Source organism: Lutra lutra, chromosome 7 (assembly GCF_902655055.1).
Source record: "Lutra lutra chromosome 7, mLutLut1.2, whole genome shotgun sequence".
Classification (NCBI taxonomy): Eukaryota; Metazoa; Chordata; class Mammalia; order Carnivora; family Mustelidae; genus Lutra; species Lutra lutra.
The window spans coordinates 46,366,912-46,385,589 of record NC_062284.1 but is presented as its reverse complement, the minus strand read 5'-3'; the positions used below and the strand labels follow the sequence as shown (position 1 = coordinate 46,385,589).

Sequence of the window (18,678 nt, the reverse complement as noted above, 5' to 3'; positions counted from 1 at the left end):
TCTTAAAAAATTAGAATCAAAATATATGTAAAATGGGTTTTCTTCATTTATCATTACTTTGTGAACATTTTTTCATGTCATTAATTATTCTGAAACATCTTTATTGTTTTCTAGCTCACTATATGGATATATCATTTAAAACATTCTTTAATCTTGGAGATTATAGCATGTAGTACTGTGAAATTATAACTGACAGTTTATGTAAGAACACTCTGTCCATTTTTTTTTTTAATAAGAATTTTAAAATTTTTAAAGCTATCCTTGTCCTTTTTTGGTATATTGTGCCTTAAGTACTTATCTTAAAGAGTTAACTTTTTATAATTCTTGTTCACCCATTTATTTTCAACTGGTAATATGATATTCTCTCTAACTTAATAAAGTGTTGTGGGTTAAATTTTGTCGTATGTATGATATCTTGTCGGGGTTTTTTGTTTGTTTTTAATTAATGCCAATGTTGTGCTTTTTAGCTTATGAGCTCTTTTTAGGCATTTTAGAGTCTGTTAAGTTTTCACTCTTTGTGAATATTACCTTGCTATAGAGTATCTAGAGGAGATTGTACTATTCAAGTGCTTTCAATACTGATGTGATTGGAATTTTAACTCAAATCTGCTTGTAGGTAAACTGGAAAAACTTAAAGAAATATCTTATATTTAGTATAAATGAGACCTAGAACAAGGTATTCTCAACACATACATACACTTGGGTTTGTGCATTTTTTAAAAATATTACTTTTTGAGTACATTCTCATTATTCAAAATGCAAAATAATATGAAAAGGTATACATTGGGAAATCTGGGTCCTATCTCATCCTTGTCTATTCCATTCATCACCCCTTCCCCATATGGGAAATTACTTTTCATAGTATTCTTTAGTATATCTTTATGTGAATACAAGCAAAAAAAAATCAGTGTGTGTTTTTATTTTTCTCTCTTTCTTACTCAAAAAAGTAATATACTGTATACACTGTTCTATACCTTGTTATGTTTACTTAATTATCTTGGAAATCTTTTTTAATGGTGCATAGAAGACTTGCTCATTTTTTTTCTTAATAGTTCTTTAATATCCAGTTATATAAACGTTTTATTTAACCATTCCCCATAGACAAATTCTAGGCTAACCAATGTATTTTTCTTAATGTATGTTTTTTTTAAACTTTTTCAGGTGGATATGGACAAGAGTGGTGAAATGCGACTTATAGAACTGGATGAATCTTTCAAAAGTGAACATACTGTTTTTGTAACACCACCTGAGATCCCCCATCTACCCAATGGTGAAGAACCCCCTTTACAGTACAGGTATTCAAGAGGCAGAATGTTTGAGATTGAAAGAGAGAAGCAATCCATCATCTGTGACGTAGCTTTCTAAGGACTGTGGTATTTTCAAAAATCCAAACTTTACAGATTCCTAATTTTTAGGTGGTAAGCAAGCTTATCCCACATCCATTACTAAATTTTGAGGTATAAAAAGAAAAGAGTTGTAATTTTGCATAATATAGACTTGGTTAGCTCTCTATATGTATATAAGTATCTGTTCTCATAAATGTTGGTTAAACTTAGTTAGGACCTCACCCCACCAAAATGTAGCACTTTTATTACAGATTTTGATTTTTGTTTCTCGTTAAAGCTGATTCTCTCTCTTTCATCCCCTTTCCCATACATATAGTGATTAATGTAACCCTGGTTTACAACAGGATTAAATCTAAGTTAGTCAATATTTGTGGTCTTAATTTTAATAATATAATTTTGGGGGTTATTTTTCTGTGAGTTTTTATTTATGTCGTGGAAATTCAGAACTACTGGGAATCAATCAGTTAACTTAGGAAATTTGGTCAGATGCTGCACTAAGTGCTTAGTATATAGGCTTGAATGATACATTTTTCCTGCTTTCAAGTCTAGTGGGAAAGAGAAAAGTTCTGAGCATAGTGAAATACAGTTGTCATAAAGGTAGATTTATTATACTCCTGGGTATCTATCCAGATGTATATTATAAACATATATTTGTTACCTACTAGAGGTAGTTTCCAGTATGCATTTATTTTTACTTAAAATGGCACTTCCTTTTAGATTTTAAATGATTTCTTTCCTGGTAATACTTTCTTACTTTAAAGATTTTAAAACCATTTCACATCTATCATTCATTAGGTCACAGTTTATTTTCATTGAAAAAGGATTTTTCAGAACACCCTCATTTATAACTTGGATTAAATTCTTTCTTTTACAGATGAAAAAGTGGTACAACAGGTGTTTATGAATGTTGTTGATTTTTTTTTTAATTTTTTTATTTTTTCAGCATAACAGTATTCATTATTTTTGCACCACACCCAGTGCTCCATGCAATCTGTGCCCTCTACAATACCCACCACCTGGTGCCCCCAACCTCCCACCCCCCACCCCTTCAAAATTCTCAGATCGTTTTTCAGAGTCCATAGTCTCTCATGGTTCACCTCCCCTTCCAATTTCCCTCAACTCCCTTCTCCTCTCCATCTCCCCTTGTCCTCCATGCTATTTGTTATGCTCCACAAATAAGTGAAACCATATGATAATTGACTCTCTCTGCTTGACTTATTTCACTCAGCATAATCTCTCCCAGTCCCGTCCATGTTGCTACAAAACTTGGGTATTCATCCTTTCTTTCTTTCTTTCTTTCTTTTTTTTTTTTTTTTTACAGCTTTATAAACATATATTTTTATCCCCAGGGGTACAGGTCTGCGAATCGCCAGGTTTACATACTTCACAACACTCACCATAGCACATACCCTCCCCAATATCCATAACCCCACCCCCTCTCCCAACCCCCTCCCCCCATCAACCCTCAGTTTGTTTTGTGAGATTAAGAGTCACTTATGGTTTGTCTCCCTCCCAATCCCATCTTGTTTCATTTACTCTTCTCCTACCCCTCAACCCCCCATGTTGCATCTCCTCTCCCTCATATCAGGGAGATCATATGATAGTTGTCTTTCTCCGATTGACTTATTTCGCTAAGCATGATATCCTCTAGTTCCATCCATGTCGTCGCAAATGGCAAGATTTCATTTCTTTTGATGGCTGCATAGTATTCCATTGTGTATATATACCACATCTTCTTTATCCATTCGTCTGTAGATGGACATCTAGGTTCTTTCCATAGTTTGGCTATTGTAGACATTGCTGCTATAAACATTCGGGTGCATGTGCCCCTTCGGATCACTATGTTTGTATCTTTAGGGTAAATACCCAGCAGTGCAATTGCTGGGTCATAGGGTAGTTCTATTTTCAACATTTTGAGGAACCTCCATGCTGTTTTCCAGAGTGGTTGCACCAGCTTGCATTCCCACCAACAGTGTAGGAGGGTTCCCCTTTCTCCGCATCCTCGCCAGCATCTGTCATTTCCTGACTTGTTAATTTTAGCCATTCTGACTGGTGTGAGGTGATATCTCATGGTGGTTTTGATTTGTATTTCCCTGATGCCGAGTGATATGGAGCACTTTTTCATGTGTCTGTTGGCCATCTGGATGTCTTCTTTGCAGAAATGTCTGTTCATGTCCTCTGCCCATTTCTTGATTGGATTATTTGTTCTTTGGGTGTTGAGTTTGCTAAGTTCTTTATAGATTTTGGACACTAGCCCTTTATCTGATATGTCATTTGCAAATATCTTCTCCCATTCTGTCAGTTGTCTTTTGGTTTTGTTCACTGTTTCCTTTGCTGTGCAAAAGCTTTTGATCTTGATAAAATCCCAAAAGTTCATTTTTGCCCTTGCTTCCCTTGCCTTTGGTGATGTTCCTAGGAAGATGTTGCTGCGGCTGACGTCGAAGAGGTTGCTGCCTGTGTTCTCCTCGAGGATTTTGATGGATTCCTTTTTCACATTGAGATCCTTCATCCATTTTGAGTCTATTTTCGTGTGTGGTGTAAGGAAATGATCCAATTTCATTTTTCTGCATGTGGCTGTCCAATTTTCCCAACACCATTTATTGAAGAGGCTGTCTTTTTTCCATTGGACATTCTTTCCTGCTTTGTCGAAGATGAGTTGACCATAGAGTTGAGGGTCCATTTCTGGGCTCTCTATTCTGTTCCATTGATCTATATGTCTGTTTTTGTGCCAGTACCATGCTGTCTTGATGATGACAGCTTTGTAATAGAGCTTGAAGTCCGGAATTGTGATGCCACCAACTTTGGCTTTCTTTTTCAATATTCCTTTGGCTATTCGAGGTCTTTTCTGGTTCCATATAAATTTTAGGATTATTTGTTCCATTTCTTTGAAAAAAATGGATGGTACTTTGATAGGAATTGCATTAAATGTGTAGATTGCTTTAGGTAGCATAGACATTTTCACAATATTTATTCTTCCAATCCAGGAGCATGGAACATTTTTCCATTTCTTTGTGTCTTCCTCAATTTCTTTCATGAGTACTTTATAGTTTTCTGAGTATAGATTCTTAGTCTCTTTGGTTAGGTTTATTCCTAGGTATCTTATAGTTTTGGGTGCAATTGTAAATGGGATGGACTCCTTAATTTCTCTTTCTTCTGTCTTGTCGTTGGTGTAGAGAAATGCAACTGATTTCTGTGCATTGATTTTATATCCTGACACTTGACTGAATTCCTGTACAAGTTCTAGCAGTTTTGGAGTGGAGTCTTTTGGGTTTTCCACATAGAGTATCATATCATCTGCGAAGAGTGATAGTTTGACTTCTTCTTTGCCGATTTGGATGCCTTTAATTTCCTTTTGTTGTCTGATTGCTGAGGCTAGGACTTCTAGTACTATGTTGAATAGCAGTGGTGATAACGGACATCCCTGCCGTGTTCCTGACCTTAGCGGAAAAGCTTTCAGTTTTTCTCCATTGAGAATGATATTTGCGGTGGGTTTTTCATAGATGGCTTTGATAATATTGAGGTATGTGCCCTCTATGCCTACACTTTGAAGAGTTTTGATCAGGAAGGGATGCTGTACTTTGTCAAATGCTTTTTCAGCATCTATGGAGAGTATCATATGGTTCTTGTTCTTTCTTTTATTAATGTGTTGTATCACATTGATTGATTTGCGGATGTTGAACCAGCCTTGTAGCCCTGGAATAAATCCCACTTGGTCATGGTGAATAATCCTTTTAATGTACTGTTGAATCCTATTGGCTAGTATTTTGGTGAGAATTTTTGCATCTGTGTTCATCAAGGATATTGGTCTGTAGTTCTCTTTTTTGTTGGGATCCTTGTCTGGTTTTGGGATCAAGGTGATGCTGGCCTCATAAAATGAGTTTGGAAGTTTTCCTTCTATTTCTATTTTTTGGAACAGTTTCAGGAGAATAGGAATTAGTTCTTCTTTAAATGTTTGGTAGAATTCCCCCGGGAAGCCGTCTGGCCCTGGGCTTTTGTTTGTTTGGAGATTTTTGATGACTGTTTCAATCTCCTTACTGGTTATGGGTCTGTTCAGGCTTTCTATTTCTTCCTGGTTCAGTTGTGGTAGTTTATATGTCTCTAGGAATGCATCCATTTCTTCCAGATTGTCAAATTTGTTGGCGTAGAGTTGCTCATAGTATGTTCTTATAATTGTCTGTATTTCTTTGGTGTTCGTTGTGATCTCTCCTCTTTCATTCATGATTTTATTTATTTGGGTCCTTTCTCTTTTCTTTTTGATAAGTCTGGCCAGGGGTTTATCAATCTTATTAATTCTTTCAAAGAACCAGCTCCTAGTTTCGTTGATTTGTTCTATTGTTTTTTTGGTTTCTATTTCATTGATTTCTGCTCTGATCTTTATGATTTCTCTTCTCCTGCTGGGTTTAGGGTTTCTTTCTTGTTCTTTCTCCAGCTCCTTTAGGTGTAGGGTTAGGTTGTGTACCTGAGATCTTTCTTGTTTCTTGAGAAAGGCTTGTACCGCTATATATTTTCCTCTCAGGACTGCCTTTGTTGTGTCCCACAAATTCTGAACTGTTGTGTTTTCATTATCATTTGTTTCCATAAATTTTGTCAATTCTTCTTTAATTTCCTGGTTGACCCATTCATTCTTTAGAAGGATGCTGTTTAGTCTCCATGTATTTGGGTTCTTTCCAAATTTCCTCTTGTGATTGAGTTCTAGCTTTAGAGCATTGTGGTCTGAAAATATGCAGGGAATGATCCCAATCTTTTGATACCGGTTGAGACTTGATTTAGGACCAAGAATGTGATCTATTCTGGAGAATGTTCCATGTGCACTAGAGAAGAAGGTGTATTCTGTTGCTTTGGGATGAAATGTTCTGAATATATCTGTGATGTCCATCTGGTCCAGTGTGTCATTTAAGGCCTTGATTTCCTTGTTGATCTTTTGCTTGGATGATCTGTCCATTTCGGTGAGGGGAGTGTTAAAATCCCCTACTATTATTGTATTCTTGTCGATGTGTTTCTTTGATTTTGTTATTAATTGGTTTATATAGTTGGCTGCTCCCACGTTAGGGGCATAGATATTTAAAATTGTTAGATCTTCTTGTTGGACAGTTCCTTTGAGTATGATATAGTGTCCTTCCTCATCTCTTATTATAGTCTTTGGCTTAAAATCTAATTGATCTGATATAAGGATTGCCACTCCTGCTTTCTTCTGATGTCCATTAGCATGGTAAATTCTTTTCCACTCCCTCACTTTAAACCTGGAGGTGTCTTCGGGTTTAAGATGAGTTTCTTGCAGGCAACATATAGATGGTTTTTGTTTTCTTATCCATTCTGATACCCTGTGTCTTTTGATTGGGGCATTTAGCCCATTAACATTCAGGGTAAGTATTGAGAGATATGAATTTAGTGCCATTGTATTGCCTGTAAGGTGACTGTTATTGTATATTGTCTCTGTTCCTTTCTGATCTCCTACTTTTAGGGTCTCTCTTTGCTTAGAGGACCCCTTTCAATATTTCCTGTAGAGCTGGTTTGGTATTTGCAAATTCTTTCAGTTTTTGTTTGTCCTGGAAGCTTTTAATCTCTCCTTCTATTTTCAATGATAGCCTAGCTGGATATAGTATTCTTGGCTGCATGTTTTTCTCATTTAGTACTCTGAATATATCATGCCAGCTCTTTCTGGCCTGCCAGGTCTCTGTAGATAAGTCTGCTGCCAATCTAATATTTTTACCATCGTACGTTACAGACTTCTTTTCCCGGGCTGCTTTCAGAATCTTTTCTTTGTCACTAAGACTTGTCAATTTTACTATTAGGTGACGGGGTGTGGACCTATTCTTATTGATTTTGAGGGGGGTTCTCTGAACCTCCTGGATTTTGATGCTTGTTCCCTTTGCCATATTGGGGAAATTCTCTCCAATAATTCTCTCCAATATACCTTCTGCTCCCCTCTCTGTTTCCTCTTCTTCTGGAATCCCAATTATTCTAATGTTGTTTCGTCTTATGGTGTCACTTATCTCTCGAATTCTCCCCTCGTGGTCCAGTAGCTGTTTGTCCCTCTTTTGCTCAGCTTCTTTATTCTCTGTCATTTGGTCTTCTATATCGCTAATTCTTTCTTCTGCCTCATTTATCCTAGCAGTGAGAGCCTCCATTTTTGATTGCACCTCATTAATAGCTTTTTTGATTTCAACTTGGTTAGATTTTAGTTCTTTTATTTCTCCAGAAAGGGCTTTTATATCTCCTGAGAGGGTTGCTTTAATATCTTCCATGCCTTTTTCAAGCCCGGCTAGAACCTTGAGAATCATCATTCTGAACTCTATATCTGACATATTACCAATGTCTGTATTGATTAGGTCCCTAGCCTTTGGTACTGCCTCTTGTTCTTTTTTTTTGTTGTGAATTTTTCCGCCTTGTCATTTTGTCCAGATAAGAGTTTATGAAGGAGCAAGTAAAATACTAAAAGGGTGGCAACAACCCCAGGAAAATATGCTTTAGCCAAATCAGAAGAGATCCCGAATTGTGAGGGGGGAGAAAGGGGATAAAAAGGAGTTCAGAAAGAAAGAAAAAAAAAAAAAAAGAAACTATTAAAAAAAAGAACGCTGATAAAGAAAAAATATAAAAAGAGGAAAAAAATATATATATTAGATAAACTATTTAAAAAACGTTAAAAAAAGAAAACAGTAAGAGTTAAAAAAAATTCAGCAGAAGAAGAGAAAAAGAAAAAAAATTGAAAAAGAAAAAAAAATTAAATTAACTGCAAGGCTAAAGAATCATGGGGAGAAAGCCATGAGTTCCGTGCTTTGCTTTCTTCTCCTCTGGAATTCCGCCGCTCTCCTTGGTAGGTGAACTTGGTCCTGGCTGGGTTTCCCGTTGATCTTCTGGGGGAGGGGCCTGTTGTAGTGATTCTCAAGTGTCTTTGCCCCAGGCGGAGTTGCACCGCCCTTACCCGGGGCCGCGCTGAGTAATCCGCTCGGGTTCGCTTTCGGGAGCTTTTGTTCCCTGAGCGCTTTCCGTAGAGTCCGGAGGACGGGAATGAAGATGGCGGCCTCCCGGTCTCCGGCACGGAGGAGCCGAGAGCCCGGGGCCCCACTCCTCAGTGCGCCCTCAGAGAACAGCGCCCAATGTCTCCCGCCACCCTGGCCTCCGGCCACGCTCCGAGCTGACCGAGCCTGCGACCGGTTCAAGGCAACCCCGAGCTGAGAGTCACTCCTCGACTCTGTCTCTGCAGCCGGCTTCCCCATTCTAATACCGGTAAGCTCTGCGACACTCAGACACCCCCGATCCTTCTGCGACCCTGCGGGACCTGAGGCCGCGCTGACCCCGCCTGGGCTTCCAGTTAAGCCTCTGGAGCGATGTCCCTCAGCGGAACACCCTTTTAAAAGTCCTGATTTTGCTCCGTTGCTCCGCCGCTCGCCGGGAGCCGGCCCCTCCCCCCGCAGTCTATCTTCCCGTCGCTTTGGATTCACTTCTCCGCCAGTCCTACCTTGCAGAAAGTGGTTGATTTTCTGTTTCTGGAATTGCTGTTCTTCTTCTCTTCAATCTCCCGTTGGATTTGTAGGTGTTTGCAATCTTTAGATAAGCTATTTAGCTGATCTCCCGCTACCCGAAGTAGTCTCAGCCTGCTACTTCTCCGCCATCTTGACTCCTCCTCTGAATGTTGTTGATTAATTCATAGGCCACTCGGTTCCTGCCCTTACTTTTCATCTATTGATGATGTTGCTCTGATCACTTTTTAGAATTCTGGGTTTTGTCAGAGGTGTTTTAAATCTCCTAATTTCTCTCTTTCTTGCTTCTTTTTCTTTCTAAGCAAGATCTCATCTCTTTGATCTGTTTGTACATTACACTTCTAAGACTGTCTTAGGAGCAGGTTTCACTAATATAGTTTTGTTTTTCTTTTTATGCTTTGGCTTTAACCTTTTTTTAATTTAAATTTTACCTTTAGATTTAGTCCTCTAATAAAAAAAATTACTTAGCTTAGAAAGTTCCCGAGTCTTAAAGAATCTAAGTTGCTTTTTAAGTTGAGACTAACAATATAATTTTGCAGTCATACACATCATTGGAAATACAATTTAAATGTCTTCAGTGAGCACAGTGTGTCCTCTTCGTGAGAGGTTACTCATATTCTGACATTGTCTGTGTGAAATGATAGGATAGTAAGTTTCCATAAGATACACAGAATGGACATCAGTTAGAATGGCAAAAATCAACAAGGCAAGAAACAACAAGTATTGGAGAAGTTGTGGAGAAAGGGGAACCCTCTTATACTGTTGGTGGGAATGCAGATTGGTACAGCCACTTTGGAAAACAGTGTGGAGGTTCCTCAAAAAATTAAAAATAGAGATACCCTATGAACCAGCAATTGCATTACTGGGTATTTACCTCAGAGATACAGATGTGGTGAAAAGAAGGGCCCTATGGACCCCGATGTTCATAGCAGCAATGTCCACAATAGCCAAAATGTGGAAAGAGCCAAGATGCCCTTCAACAGATGAATGGATAAAGATGTGGTCCATATACACAATGGAATATTACTCAGCCATCAGAAAGGATGAATACCTAACTTTTACATCAACTTGGATGGGACTGAAGGAGATTATGCCAAGTGAAATAAGTCAAACAGAGAAATTCAGTTATCATACGGTCTCACTTACTTATGGAACATAAGGAATAACATGGAGGACATTAGGAGAAGGGAAAAACAAAGGGGGAGAAATCAGAGTGGGAGATGAACCATGAAAGACTATGGACTCTGGGAAACAAACAGAGAGTTTTAGAAGGGGTGGGGTGGGAGGACAGGTGAGCCTGGTGATGGGTATTAAGGAGGCACAGATTGCATGGAGCACTGGGTGTTATACATAAACAATGGATCATGGAACGCTACACCAAAAACCAATGATGTACTGTATGGTGACTAACACAATAAAAAAAAAAAAAGATACACAGAATGGTCTTATTATCACACCGTGTACATATAATGAACTTTTTACAGGTTGTAGTTTTCCTGAACTTCTTTGCTATTTTATTCCTACTTAACATTTAATATTTATTTTTTCACTTTACTGAATTTGCCTTTGGTAATGTATAATAGATACAGTTTACCATCTTTTATTATAGCTGGTTTTCCTCTCAGAAAATTGAAACTACTGTTACACCTTTAGGACGGTTATAAAGTAGGTTCAGTTTGATGCTCAGAGGCTTCTTCTGTTCTTTTCAGCATGTCTCTTTCCTAGCTGCAGCTACCTTTCACATTCCCAAACACCTTGCTCTAGCACCCCAATTAGGCCCACTTCCTCATAGGGCCATTCATTCTACTCTTTTCGCCGCCACCATCTTTTTCTTCAGCTTCATCTTCGTCTTCTTCATCTTCTTTGTCATCATCGTTGTCGTCGTCATCGTCTTCCTCTTCTTCTTCTACTGTTTCGATTTTCTTTCTGACAAATGAGAGCCAGAACCTGCTTAGCTAACCAGATAAACTAATTCATGATAATATAAGAGTTTGTCCTGGAGTGTGCTAATACGTTATTTGTATCTTTTGAAGAGGACGGTTCTGTAGTAATATCTTAACCTAAAGTAATAATACTAATGACTGTCCTGTCTGAAAGAGTATTGATTTAGGGCCCTTTACCAGCTGTCATATTATCTGATATGTTTGCTGTGTATTTACTTGAATACTAACTTACAAAATTCACGTGTTTGTGTCAAATTCAGCAAAATTTAAGTCTTTCGCTTTCCTACCTCTAAAATATATACTTGAGTTCATATCTGGCTGTTACATGATAGCAAGAAAGGCAACATTAACACGAATATTTGTTGAGTATATATCATAGTCTGATGGAGAAAGATAATTAAAATAGACTTTAAGTTAAGACGTTATGTCAGGTTTTTTTTTAGATTGTGACCAGTATGATCATCTATGTGTGCTTGAGATTTTTTTTTTCTTTTCAAAAACAGCTATAATGGATTTCCAGTTCTTAGAAACAATTTATTTGAGAGACCTGAAGGATTTCTACAAACACGAAAGAACAAATTGCCTTCAAAATCAAGTAGTCCTAGTAGCCCTTCTCCCATGTTCAGAAGAACAAAACAGGTGCTTTGACAATTTTGCATTCTTCATGTAATCAAGTGTTAGAACAAAAATAAATATGACACTCATCCTCCCTTAATATATTTTACTACCCCATATGTATGGCTAGATTATTATGCTCCTCAAAACATCCCCAAAATAATTTAGAGTAATGTGACTTCAAAAAATTAACTAGTTTTCTTATCTTGGAACTTTATTTCACATATTTTATAATACAGATTCAAGCACAGTCTTGAATATGTATTAATTATAGACAGATTTTGTTAGGGAAGTATATAAAAGCATATGACTTACACTTGTTCAGCATTCAGTTAAATAAGGATGCTTAAGTGTGACACTCTATTAATGAGACCCTTGCATTTTTTTCTAGGAAATTAAATCAGCCCATAAAATTGCCAAGAGGTACTCTTCCATTCCTCAAATGTGGTCTAGGTGTCTCCTGCGCCATTGTTACGGACTGTGGTTTATTTGTCTGCCAGCTTATGTGAAAGTGTGTCACTCAAAAGTCAGGGCCCTGAAAACAGCTTATGATGTCCTTAAAAAAATGCAGTCAAAAAAGATGGATCCACCTGATGAGGTAACGATTCTTTTTAAAAATGCACTATTTTACTCTAGATCTAAGTTCATAGATACCTTGTTTCCAAATACTTCTGAACTGTGTGTTTTCAGGTGTGCTACCGCATTCTTATGCAGCTTTGTGGGCAGTATGATCAGCCGGTGCTTGCAGTTCGAGTGCTTTTTGAAATGCAGAAAGCTGGTATTGACCCCAATGCCATCACTTATGGTTATTATAATAAGGTAATTACTTTGAGTTAATGGAGAAATGAGTATAACTTTTGTGATTATACAACCTTAATTTAATGGCAGAAATTATTGATTCAGGCTTTATTTGGCATTGATTTTGGAGTATTAAAATATATTCTGTAAATCAAGTAAGATTTTTTGTTCCATTTTGTTGTTATACAACGTAGATATTCTTGGCTTGACTATAAAGCTGATGTGTGTTCACTGATACATATTGTTTTACTAATTATTTTATTTTGTTGAACGAATAGGCTGTTTTGGAAAGTACCTGGCCTTCAAGAAGTCGTAGTGGCTATTTTCTTTGGACAAAAGTAAGGAACGTTGTTTTAGGAGTAGCACAGTTCAAAAGAGCTTTAAAGAAACACACACACTTATCACAAACAACTCTCTCAGGTAATTAAAGGTTCTTAAGAGATGTATTTATTTTACTTTGTAAAAAAGAAATTAATTGACTAATTATAATTTACATTTTTTAGTTTCAAAATATTTAATGATTTCTAATTTTTATTGCCATTAAACAAATTCTAATATTATTTTCCCATTTAAAAAATACCTTAAGTCACTTTTTTTCTTTAACTGTTAAATTATCACTCTTTGGTGATCTTGTTTTAGTATCCATTAATAATTCATAGTAGTTATAGTTGTCATTGTTGTATTTTGCTAATTATGTGGAACGTTCATGTTCAGTATGAGTGGATTATTAGCTTGAGCAACAAACTAATGTGTATTTTTGGTATCTGCCTGAGTAGTAAAATGCTGTCAAATTGTGTTCTTAAGCAGATGGCAGTGACCTGGATGCTGTTAGTCATGGCAGCATGGATAGTGGTCATGGGACACACACTGTGGAGCAGGCACCTTTTAATACGGGTTTAATCAAAGTATATGCTACTGATGATAGATCTAGTACAGGTTTGTGTGTGCTTATGTATACATTTATTACAATACATTTTAAAAACTAAATTTGCTAGCCTGTCTTTTTGAGATTTTAATTCTCGGTGATATATTTAGGTTAACTGTCACTTTTTAATTGTATATGTTAGGCACTTGGTTTGATATTGTGTCTAATAACTATATGCTATTTTTTTCATTCTTTATTGGAATAGATAAAAGTTTAAGAGAGTTATTCAAGTATTTAGTCCATGGTAATCCAATTAACTCTGGATAGCACACAGATCTCTGTATCTTGTCACTTTCCTAGGGTAAATTCGTAATTATGAAAATGTTATTAGATTTTTTTAAAAAAGAATCTTAATAGCCCTGATCAGAGTTACTAGTACATATCAACATCAACTTCCTGTTTTTAACAGTGTGTTATGTTTCTTGTAAGATAATATTATTGACGGGAGCTGGGTGAAGAGTACACAGGAACTCTCTGTACTGTATTATTTTTGCAATTTCTTGTGAGTTTTAAACTATATTAAAAAGGTATAATAAAGGGGCGCCTGGGTGGCTCAGTGGGTTAAGCCGCTGCCTTCGGCTCAGGTCATGATCTCAGAGTCCTGGGATCGAGCCCCGCGTCGGGCTCTCTGCTCGGCGGGGAGCCTGCTTCCTCCTCTCTCTCTGCCTGCCTCTCTGCCTGCTTGTGATCTCTCTCTGTCAAAATAAATAAATAAATAAAATAAAATAAAATATTAAAAAAAAAGGTATAATAAAAACTTGCAAATACATATAGAAGTTATAGCATTCTAGCACTGAAGATACTATTAATTTCATTAAAATATCAGATTAGTACATAAGTTTTCTCTAAGAATTAAAACTGACACAATTTCTTGAATGATTTTGTCCTTTCCATTAGCACATTTTAAAAAGACACATGACTTTTTTTTTCTTTTTTTTGAGAGAGAACTTAAGTGATGGGGAGAGGGGGGAGCAGAGAGAGAGGGAGAAACAGACTCCCTGCTGAGCAGGGAGCCTGACTCAGGGCTCAATCTTAGGACCCCAAGATCATGACCTGAGCCAAAGGCAGACACTTAACTGATTGAGCCACCCAGGCATCCCATGACTTTTGAACAGAGTGTAAGAGCCACCTCTTAACAGAAAGAAATTTTAAATTAAAAAATCCAAGCATAAATAATGAAATATGAAGGCTTCTATCTCTACAAATGGTAACATTATCTTGGTCCGTCTCTTCTTTTGCCTACTTTAAAGAGTAATAAATGTAAACAAATTGTGTTGAAATGTAATTTTCATAGTGTTCTTCCTTGGCTAGTTTTAGTTTTTAATCATGCAATGTGAATTTAATTGGAGTTATAGTAGTCATCCTCAGGCATTCGCTCTTAAAAATGAAGAAATCAGGGACGCCTGAGTGGCTCAGTCCGTTGGGCATCTGCCTTCAGCTCAGGTCATGATCCCAGGGTCCTGGGCTTGAGTCCCACATCAGGCTCCTTGCTTAGCGGGGAGCCTGCTTCTCCCTCTGCCTGCTTCTTCTCTCTCTCTCTCTCTTACAAATGAATAAATAAAATCTTTTTAAAAAATGAAGAAATCAATTTTTTTAGTCTCATTTTTATTTAAGTAATCTCTGCTCCCCATTTGGGCCTCAAACTCACAGCCCCAACATCAGGAGTCACACACTTTTCGAACTGAGCCAGCCAGGTGCCCCCTATCTTTTGTTTTTAACTATGGACTTTAAAAAGTCTATTTTAAAGTAGTACAGAATCTAATAAAAGCATGAATTTCATCAAGATTGTCTTCATATTTTTAAATTTTATTTTCTGTTGAAACAGAGCCAAAAGTTTGATTAGAAAAAATACAAACTCAAAATTATAACATATATTAAAGTAAATACCTAGTGATAATATAAATTTCTTTATGCAGTTCAATACCAGTTTATAAAGCCGTTCCATATATAGTCTCTCTCATATAATCATAACCATGCTCTGTGTGTTGGAAATCTGGGGACTTGAAATCCAAACCAAAAGGTTAGGTGGTTTACTTAAAATCATGTCTCCTAAGATGGAGAACTAGGATTTAAAACCTTATGTTTTGATGCTAATCTAGTGAAAACAATTTGCAGAAACTACAGAGGGCCTTTCTTCTTATATCAGTGCAATGTTTGCCTAATTTTTTTCTCATTCCTGTGTATTTATACTCAGGTACAATTCAGTAATTATCCAACTGAATTTTCAGAGAAAGTAATTACCTATCAATACATTTAAATAAACTCATTTTCTTTGGTAGAATCATTTAGGCATTTGGCTCCAGTGATCTATGTGTGAATGTTCTGTTATGAGTTCCCTGCAGATTTTTCTTCTGCATTGCTTAGTTGGAACTTTGACTTTCACCTAGAAACGTCAGAGGCTTAAAGAATGTCTGGTCTGTCTGTAACTTTAGAAGCCCAGACAGTAGTGTGAATGTACATAATCACTTTTGACTGCAGTATGGAGCCAAAAACAAATTATTTTGAGATCATCCTTTTCTTGCATTAATAGTGATGGGGGAGGAGAGCTAACAAAAGAATGCTTTCAATTGGATGTTATCCAGAAAATTTCTCATAAGTAAACCTGGACACCAATATGTTGCTTCTAATTCCAGCTGTTCTCACTAAAGAAGTTTATGATAAACAGCATAGGGGTTTTGTTTCTTTTTTTTTTTTCTTTTTTTCCTAGGTGGCCAGTCTGATCTTGGATATAATTCATTATCTAAGGATGAAGTTAGAAGAGGAGGTATATCTACTGAGGAAATTCAAGAAGAAAAAGATAAGAAAGGGAGTGATTCTAGTTCCTGTAGGTATTTCTTAAGTTGATATTGAATAAATTTGTGAACCTTTTTTGTTTTAAAGATTTATTTATTTATTTTAGAAAAAGAGAGAGCACAGGGAGGAAGGGTAGGGCAGAGGGAGAGGGAAAGAGAATCTTAAGCAGACTCTGTGCTGAGCGTGGAGCCTGACACGAGACTCCATCTCACAACCCTGAGATCACAGCCTAAACTGAAACCAAGAGTCCGATGCCAACCAACTGCACCACCTAGGCATACTTACTGTGTGACGTGTACAGCCTCAGTCACACAACACTCTCTGATCAATTACTACGCTTCTTATAGTAGAAATATATATGTATTTCCTCAAACAGTGACTCTTTTCTAAGGTTTAACAATATTTTTATTTAGTGGTTGTGTTAATGGTCTGCAACTCATATTCCCTCCCTTGCCTACCTCCATCAAAAGCAGTGTTTCACGACCAAAGAAGAAATGTAAAATGTATGTGTGGACCTCACGCATGACCAGTACTTAGTAAGTTGAAACACTTTAAGGCCTCAAATAAGTTTAATCATTTATTTGTGATCAGCAAATAGAGAGGTATTTGGTATTTTCTTATCACCTATTATCAGATAGAAATATTTACAACTAAAAGCTACTTCTCTTTATTCCTTCTGTAATAGTATAATAGCTAAATAAATAAAAGCTAAATAGCTTCTTGATAGCTTTTGTCTTAACACTTTCATTTTAATCTTGCAGTGTCAGAGAGCGAGAGTGCCAAAGGAAGTGCTGATTGTCTTCCTAAGCTCAATTATCAAAGTTCTTCCAGTATAGTTCGCTCCAGTGGTACAAATAACAATGGTGCTGATAAAATATCAGGAGAAAGCACAGGTGAGTTGAATAGTATACCTCTTTTATATGCAGAATATCTTATAGCTGTATTTCTAGTGAATTTTTTTAAGTCTTTATAAATCTCTAGGATTATTTTTTATATATTTGCATAGCCTCTCATTGTATAGCTTAGTAGCTTGAATTCTGTATTTTATAATATATTTTGTTCAAGCTTTTGTTTTAACACAGTATAAGGACAAACCTACAAGCCACATACCATCTTTTGAGTTTAGACTATTGGGACTTTCTGGAAGGGGGAAATGGGAGCAGGTGAGATGATCCATCTGAGGGTAACTTACACCCCCAATTTTTAAATGAAGCATAGAGTTCTCTAATCTTCATTATTGTCCATACTTTTTTCAGAAGTAAAAGGATAGTCCTCAAGATAGTTTAGATAATAATACCTAATATTTTTTTCTCTTCAAAGTGCATTTTGGGGTACCTGGGAGGCTCAGTCAGTTGGGCGTCCAGCTCTTGATATCAGCTCAGGTCATGATCTCAGGGTTATGGGATCAAGCCCGAGTCAGGCTTCACACTCAGCGGGGAGTCTGCTTGAGATTCTCTCTCCCCCTCTCTCTGCCCCTCCCCCCTGCTTCATGCTCTCTCTCTATATATATATAAAACAGATATAAAATTTTTTTTAAAAAAGTGCTTTCTAGGGGCGCCTCAGTGGCTCAGTGGGTTAAAGCCTCTGCCTTCGGCTCAGGTCATGATCCCAGGGTCCTGGGATTGAGCCCCACATCGGGCTTTCTGCTCAGCGGGGAGCCTGCTTCCCCCTCTCTTTCTGCCTGCCTCTCTGCCTACTTGTGATCTCTCTCTGTCAAATAAATAAAATAAAAATCCTTTTTTAAAAAAGTGCTTTCTATATATTATTTTATGTTTACTAATACAGCAATGCTTATATTCATGAAGGGATATTAGTACTATATTAATGAGAAAATTAAGGCATAATCTGGCTGTTGGCAGGTCATGTAAATTATCAGCTAGTTAATGGGAAGGTCAGTTTTGGATTTGAGATAACGCTTGGTCTCACAAATTTTTCATCAGAGCAGTTTTTGGGGGGTTAAATAGACATAGCATTCAAAGCTCCTAGTGTTACGAGCCTGCTATTTTATATGCTATTTTATGTTGGTATTAACTCAGTTCTGTATCACACAGGATCTAAACAAATCTTGAAGGATTGAGCTGTCAAGGCTGTAATCTCTCTGTTTATACATGGCCTTGCTACAGTGATCCTTGTTCTTCTGCAGCATAGTGAGATAGGCCTCCAGCTCAGGGGTAGGCAGACTATGGCCCATGGGCCACACTGGGCCTGCAGCCTCTGTTTATACAAGCCCATGAGCTAAGAATGGCTTTTACATTTTTAAATGATTGAAGAAATTAGAAAAAGAATAGTATTTGTGACTCATGATAATTAACATGAAAGGCGAACATCAGTGTTCACAAACAAAGGTTTATTGGAGCATAACAACACTCACTCATTTTTGTACGGTCTGGTTGCTTTTGCAGTCCATCAGCAGGGCTGTGTAGTTGCCACAGAGACTGTGTGGCCTGCAAAGACTGAAACACTTACTGTCTGGCCCTCGACAGAAAAAGTGTGCGGACTCACCTGCTCTAGCTGTTAAAAAAAAAAAGTTAAATGATCTGTAACTTTCTTTGCATTTCTTTCTTAGATCATTGTTACAACTTAAACATTAAAATTTGTTTTCTTGGGATCATGGAATTGCCTCACAACCTAGTCAGTGTCTAATTATAACCCATAATAACTTGCCTTTGGTAGCCTTTGCCTTATTGTTCTTTTATTACTGTCTATTCATGCTCGCCTTTTTCTGAAGATCTGCTTTTATGACCCCTGTTTTAATATAATTGTAAACCATCCTTTGA

At 37.0% G+C, this 18,678-nt stretch overlaps 1 protein-coding gene across 8 annotated transcripts in view; it reads left to right on the top strand.

Annotated features, from left to right (window-relative positions):
• DENND4A (DENN domain containing 4A) overlaps positions 1-18,678 on the top strand; it is a 149,164-nt gene that overhangs the window by 100,014 nt on the left and 30,472 nt on the right. For 4 of the 8 annotated variants that reach the window (XM_047736990.1, XM_047736989.1, XM_047736992.1 and 1 more), the window contains exons 15-22: positions 1,162-1,295; positions 11,274-11,409; positions 11,777-11,983; positions 12,076-12,204; positions 12,462-12,603; positions 12,988-13,119; positions 15,816-15,932; positions 16,663-16,794. In XM_047736990.1, coding sequence (XP_047592946.1) covers positions 1,162-1,295; positions 11,274-11,409; positions 11,777-11,983; positions 12,076-12,204; positions 12,462-12,603; positions 12,988-13,119; positions 15,816-15,932; positions 16,663-16,794 — 1,129 coding nt within the window. The remainder of the gene's footprint in view (positions 1-1,161; positions 1,296-11,273; positions 11,410-11,776; positions 11,984-12,075; positions 12,205-12,461; positions 12,604-12,987; positions 13,120-15,815; positions 15,933-16,662; positions 16,795-18,678) is intronic. The other 4 variants (XM_047736993.1, XM_047736991.1, XM_047736996.1 and 1 more) reach the window with 2 other exon arrangements.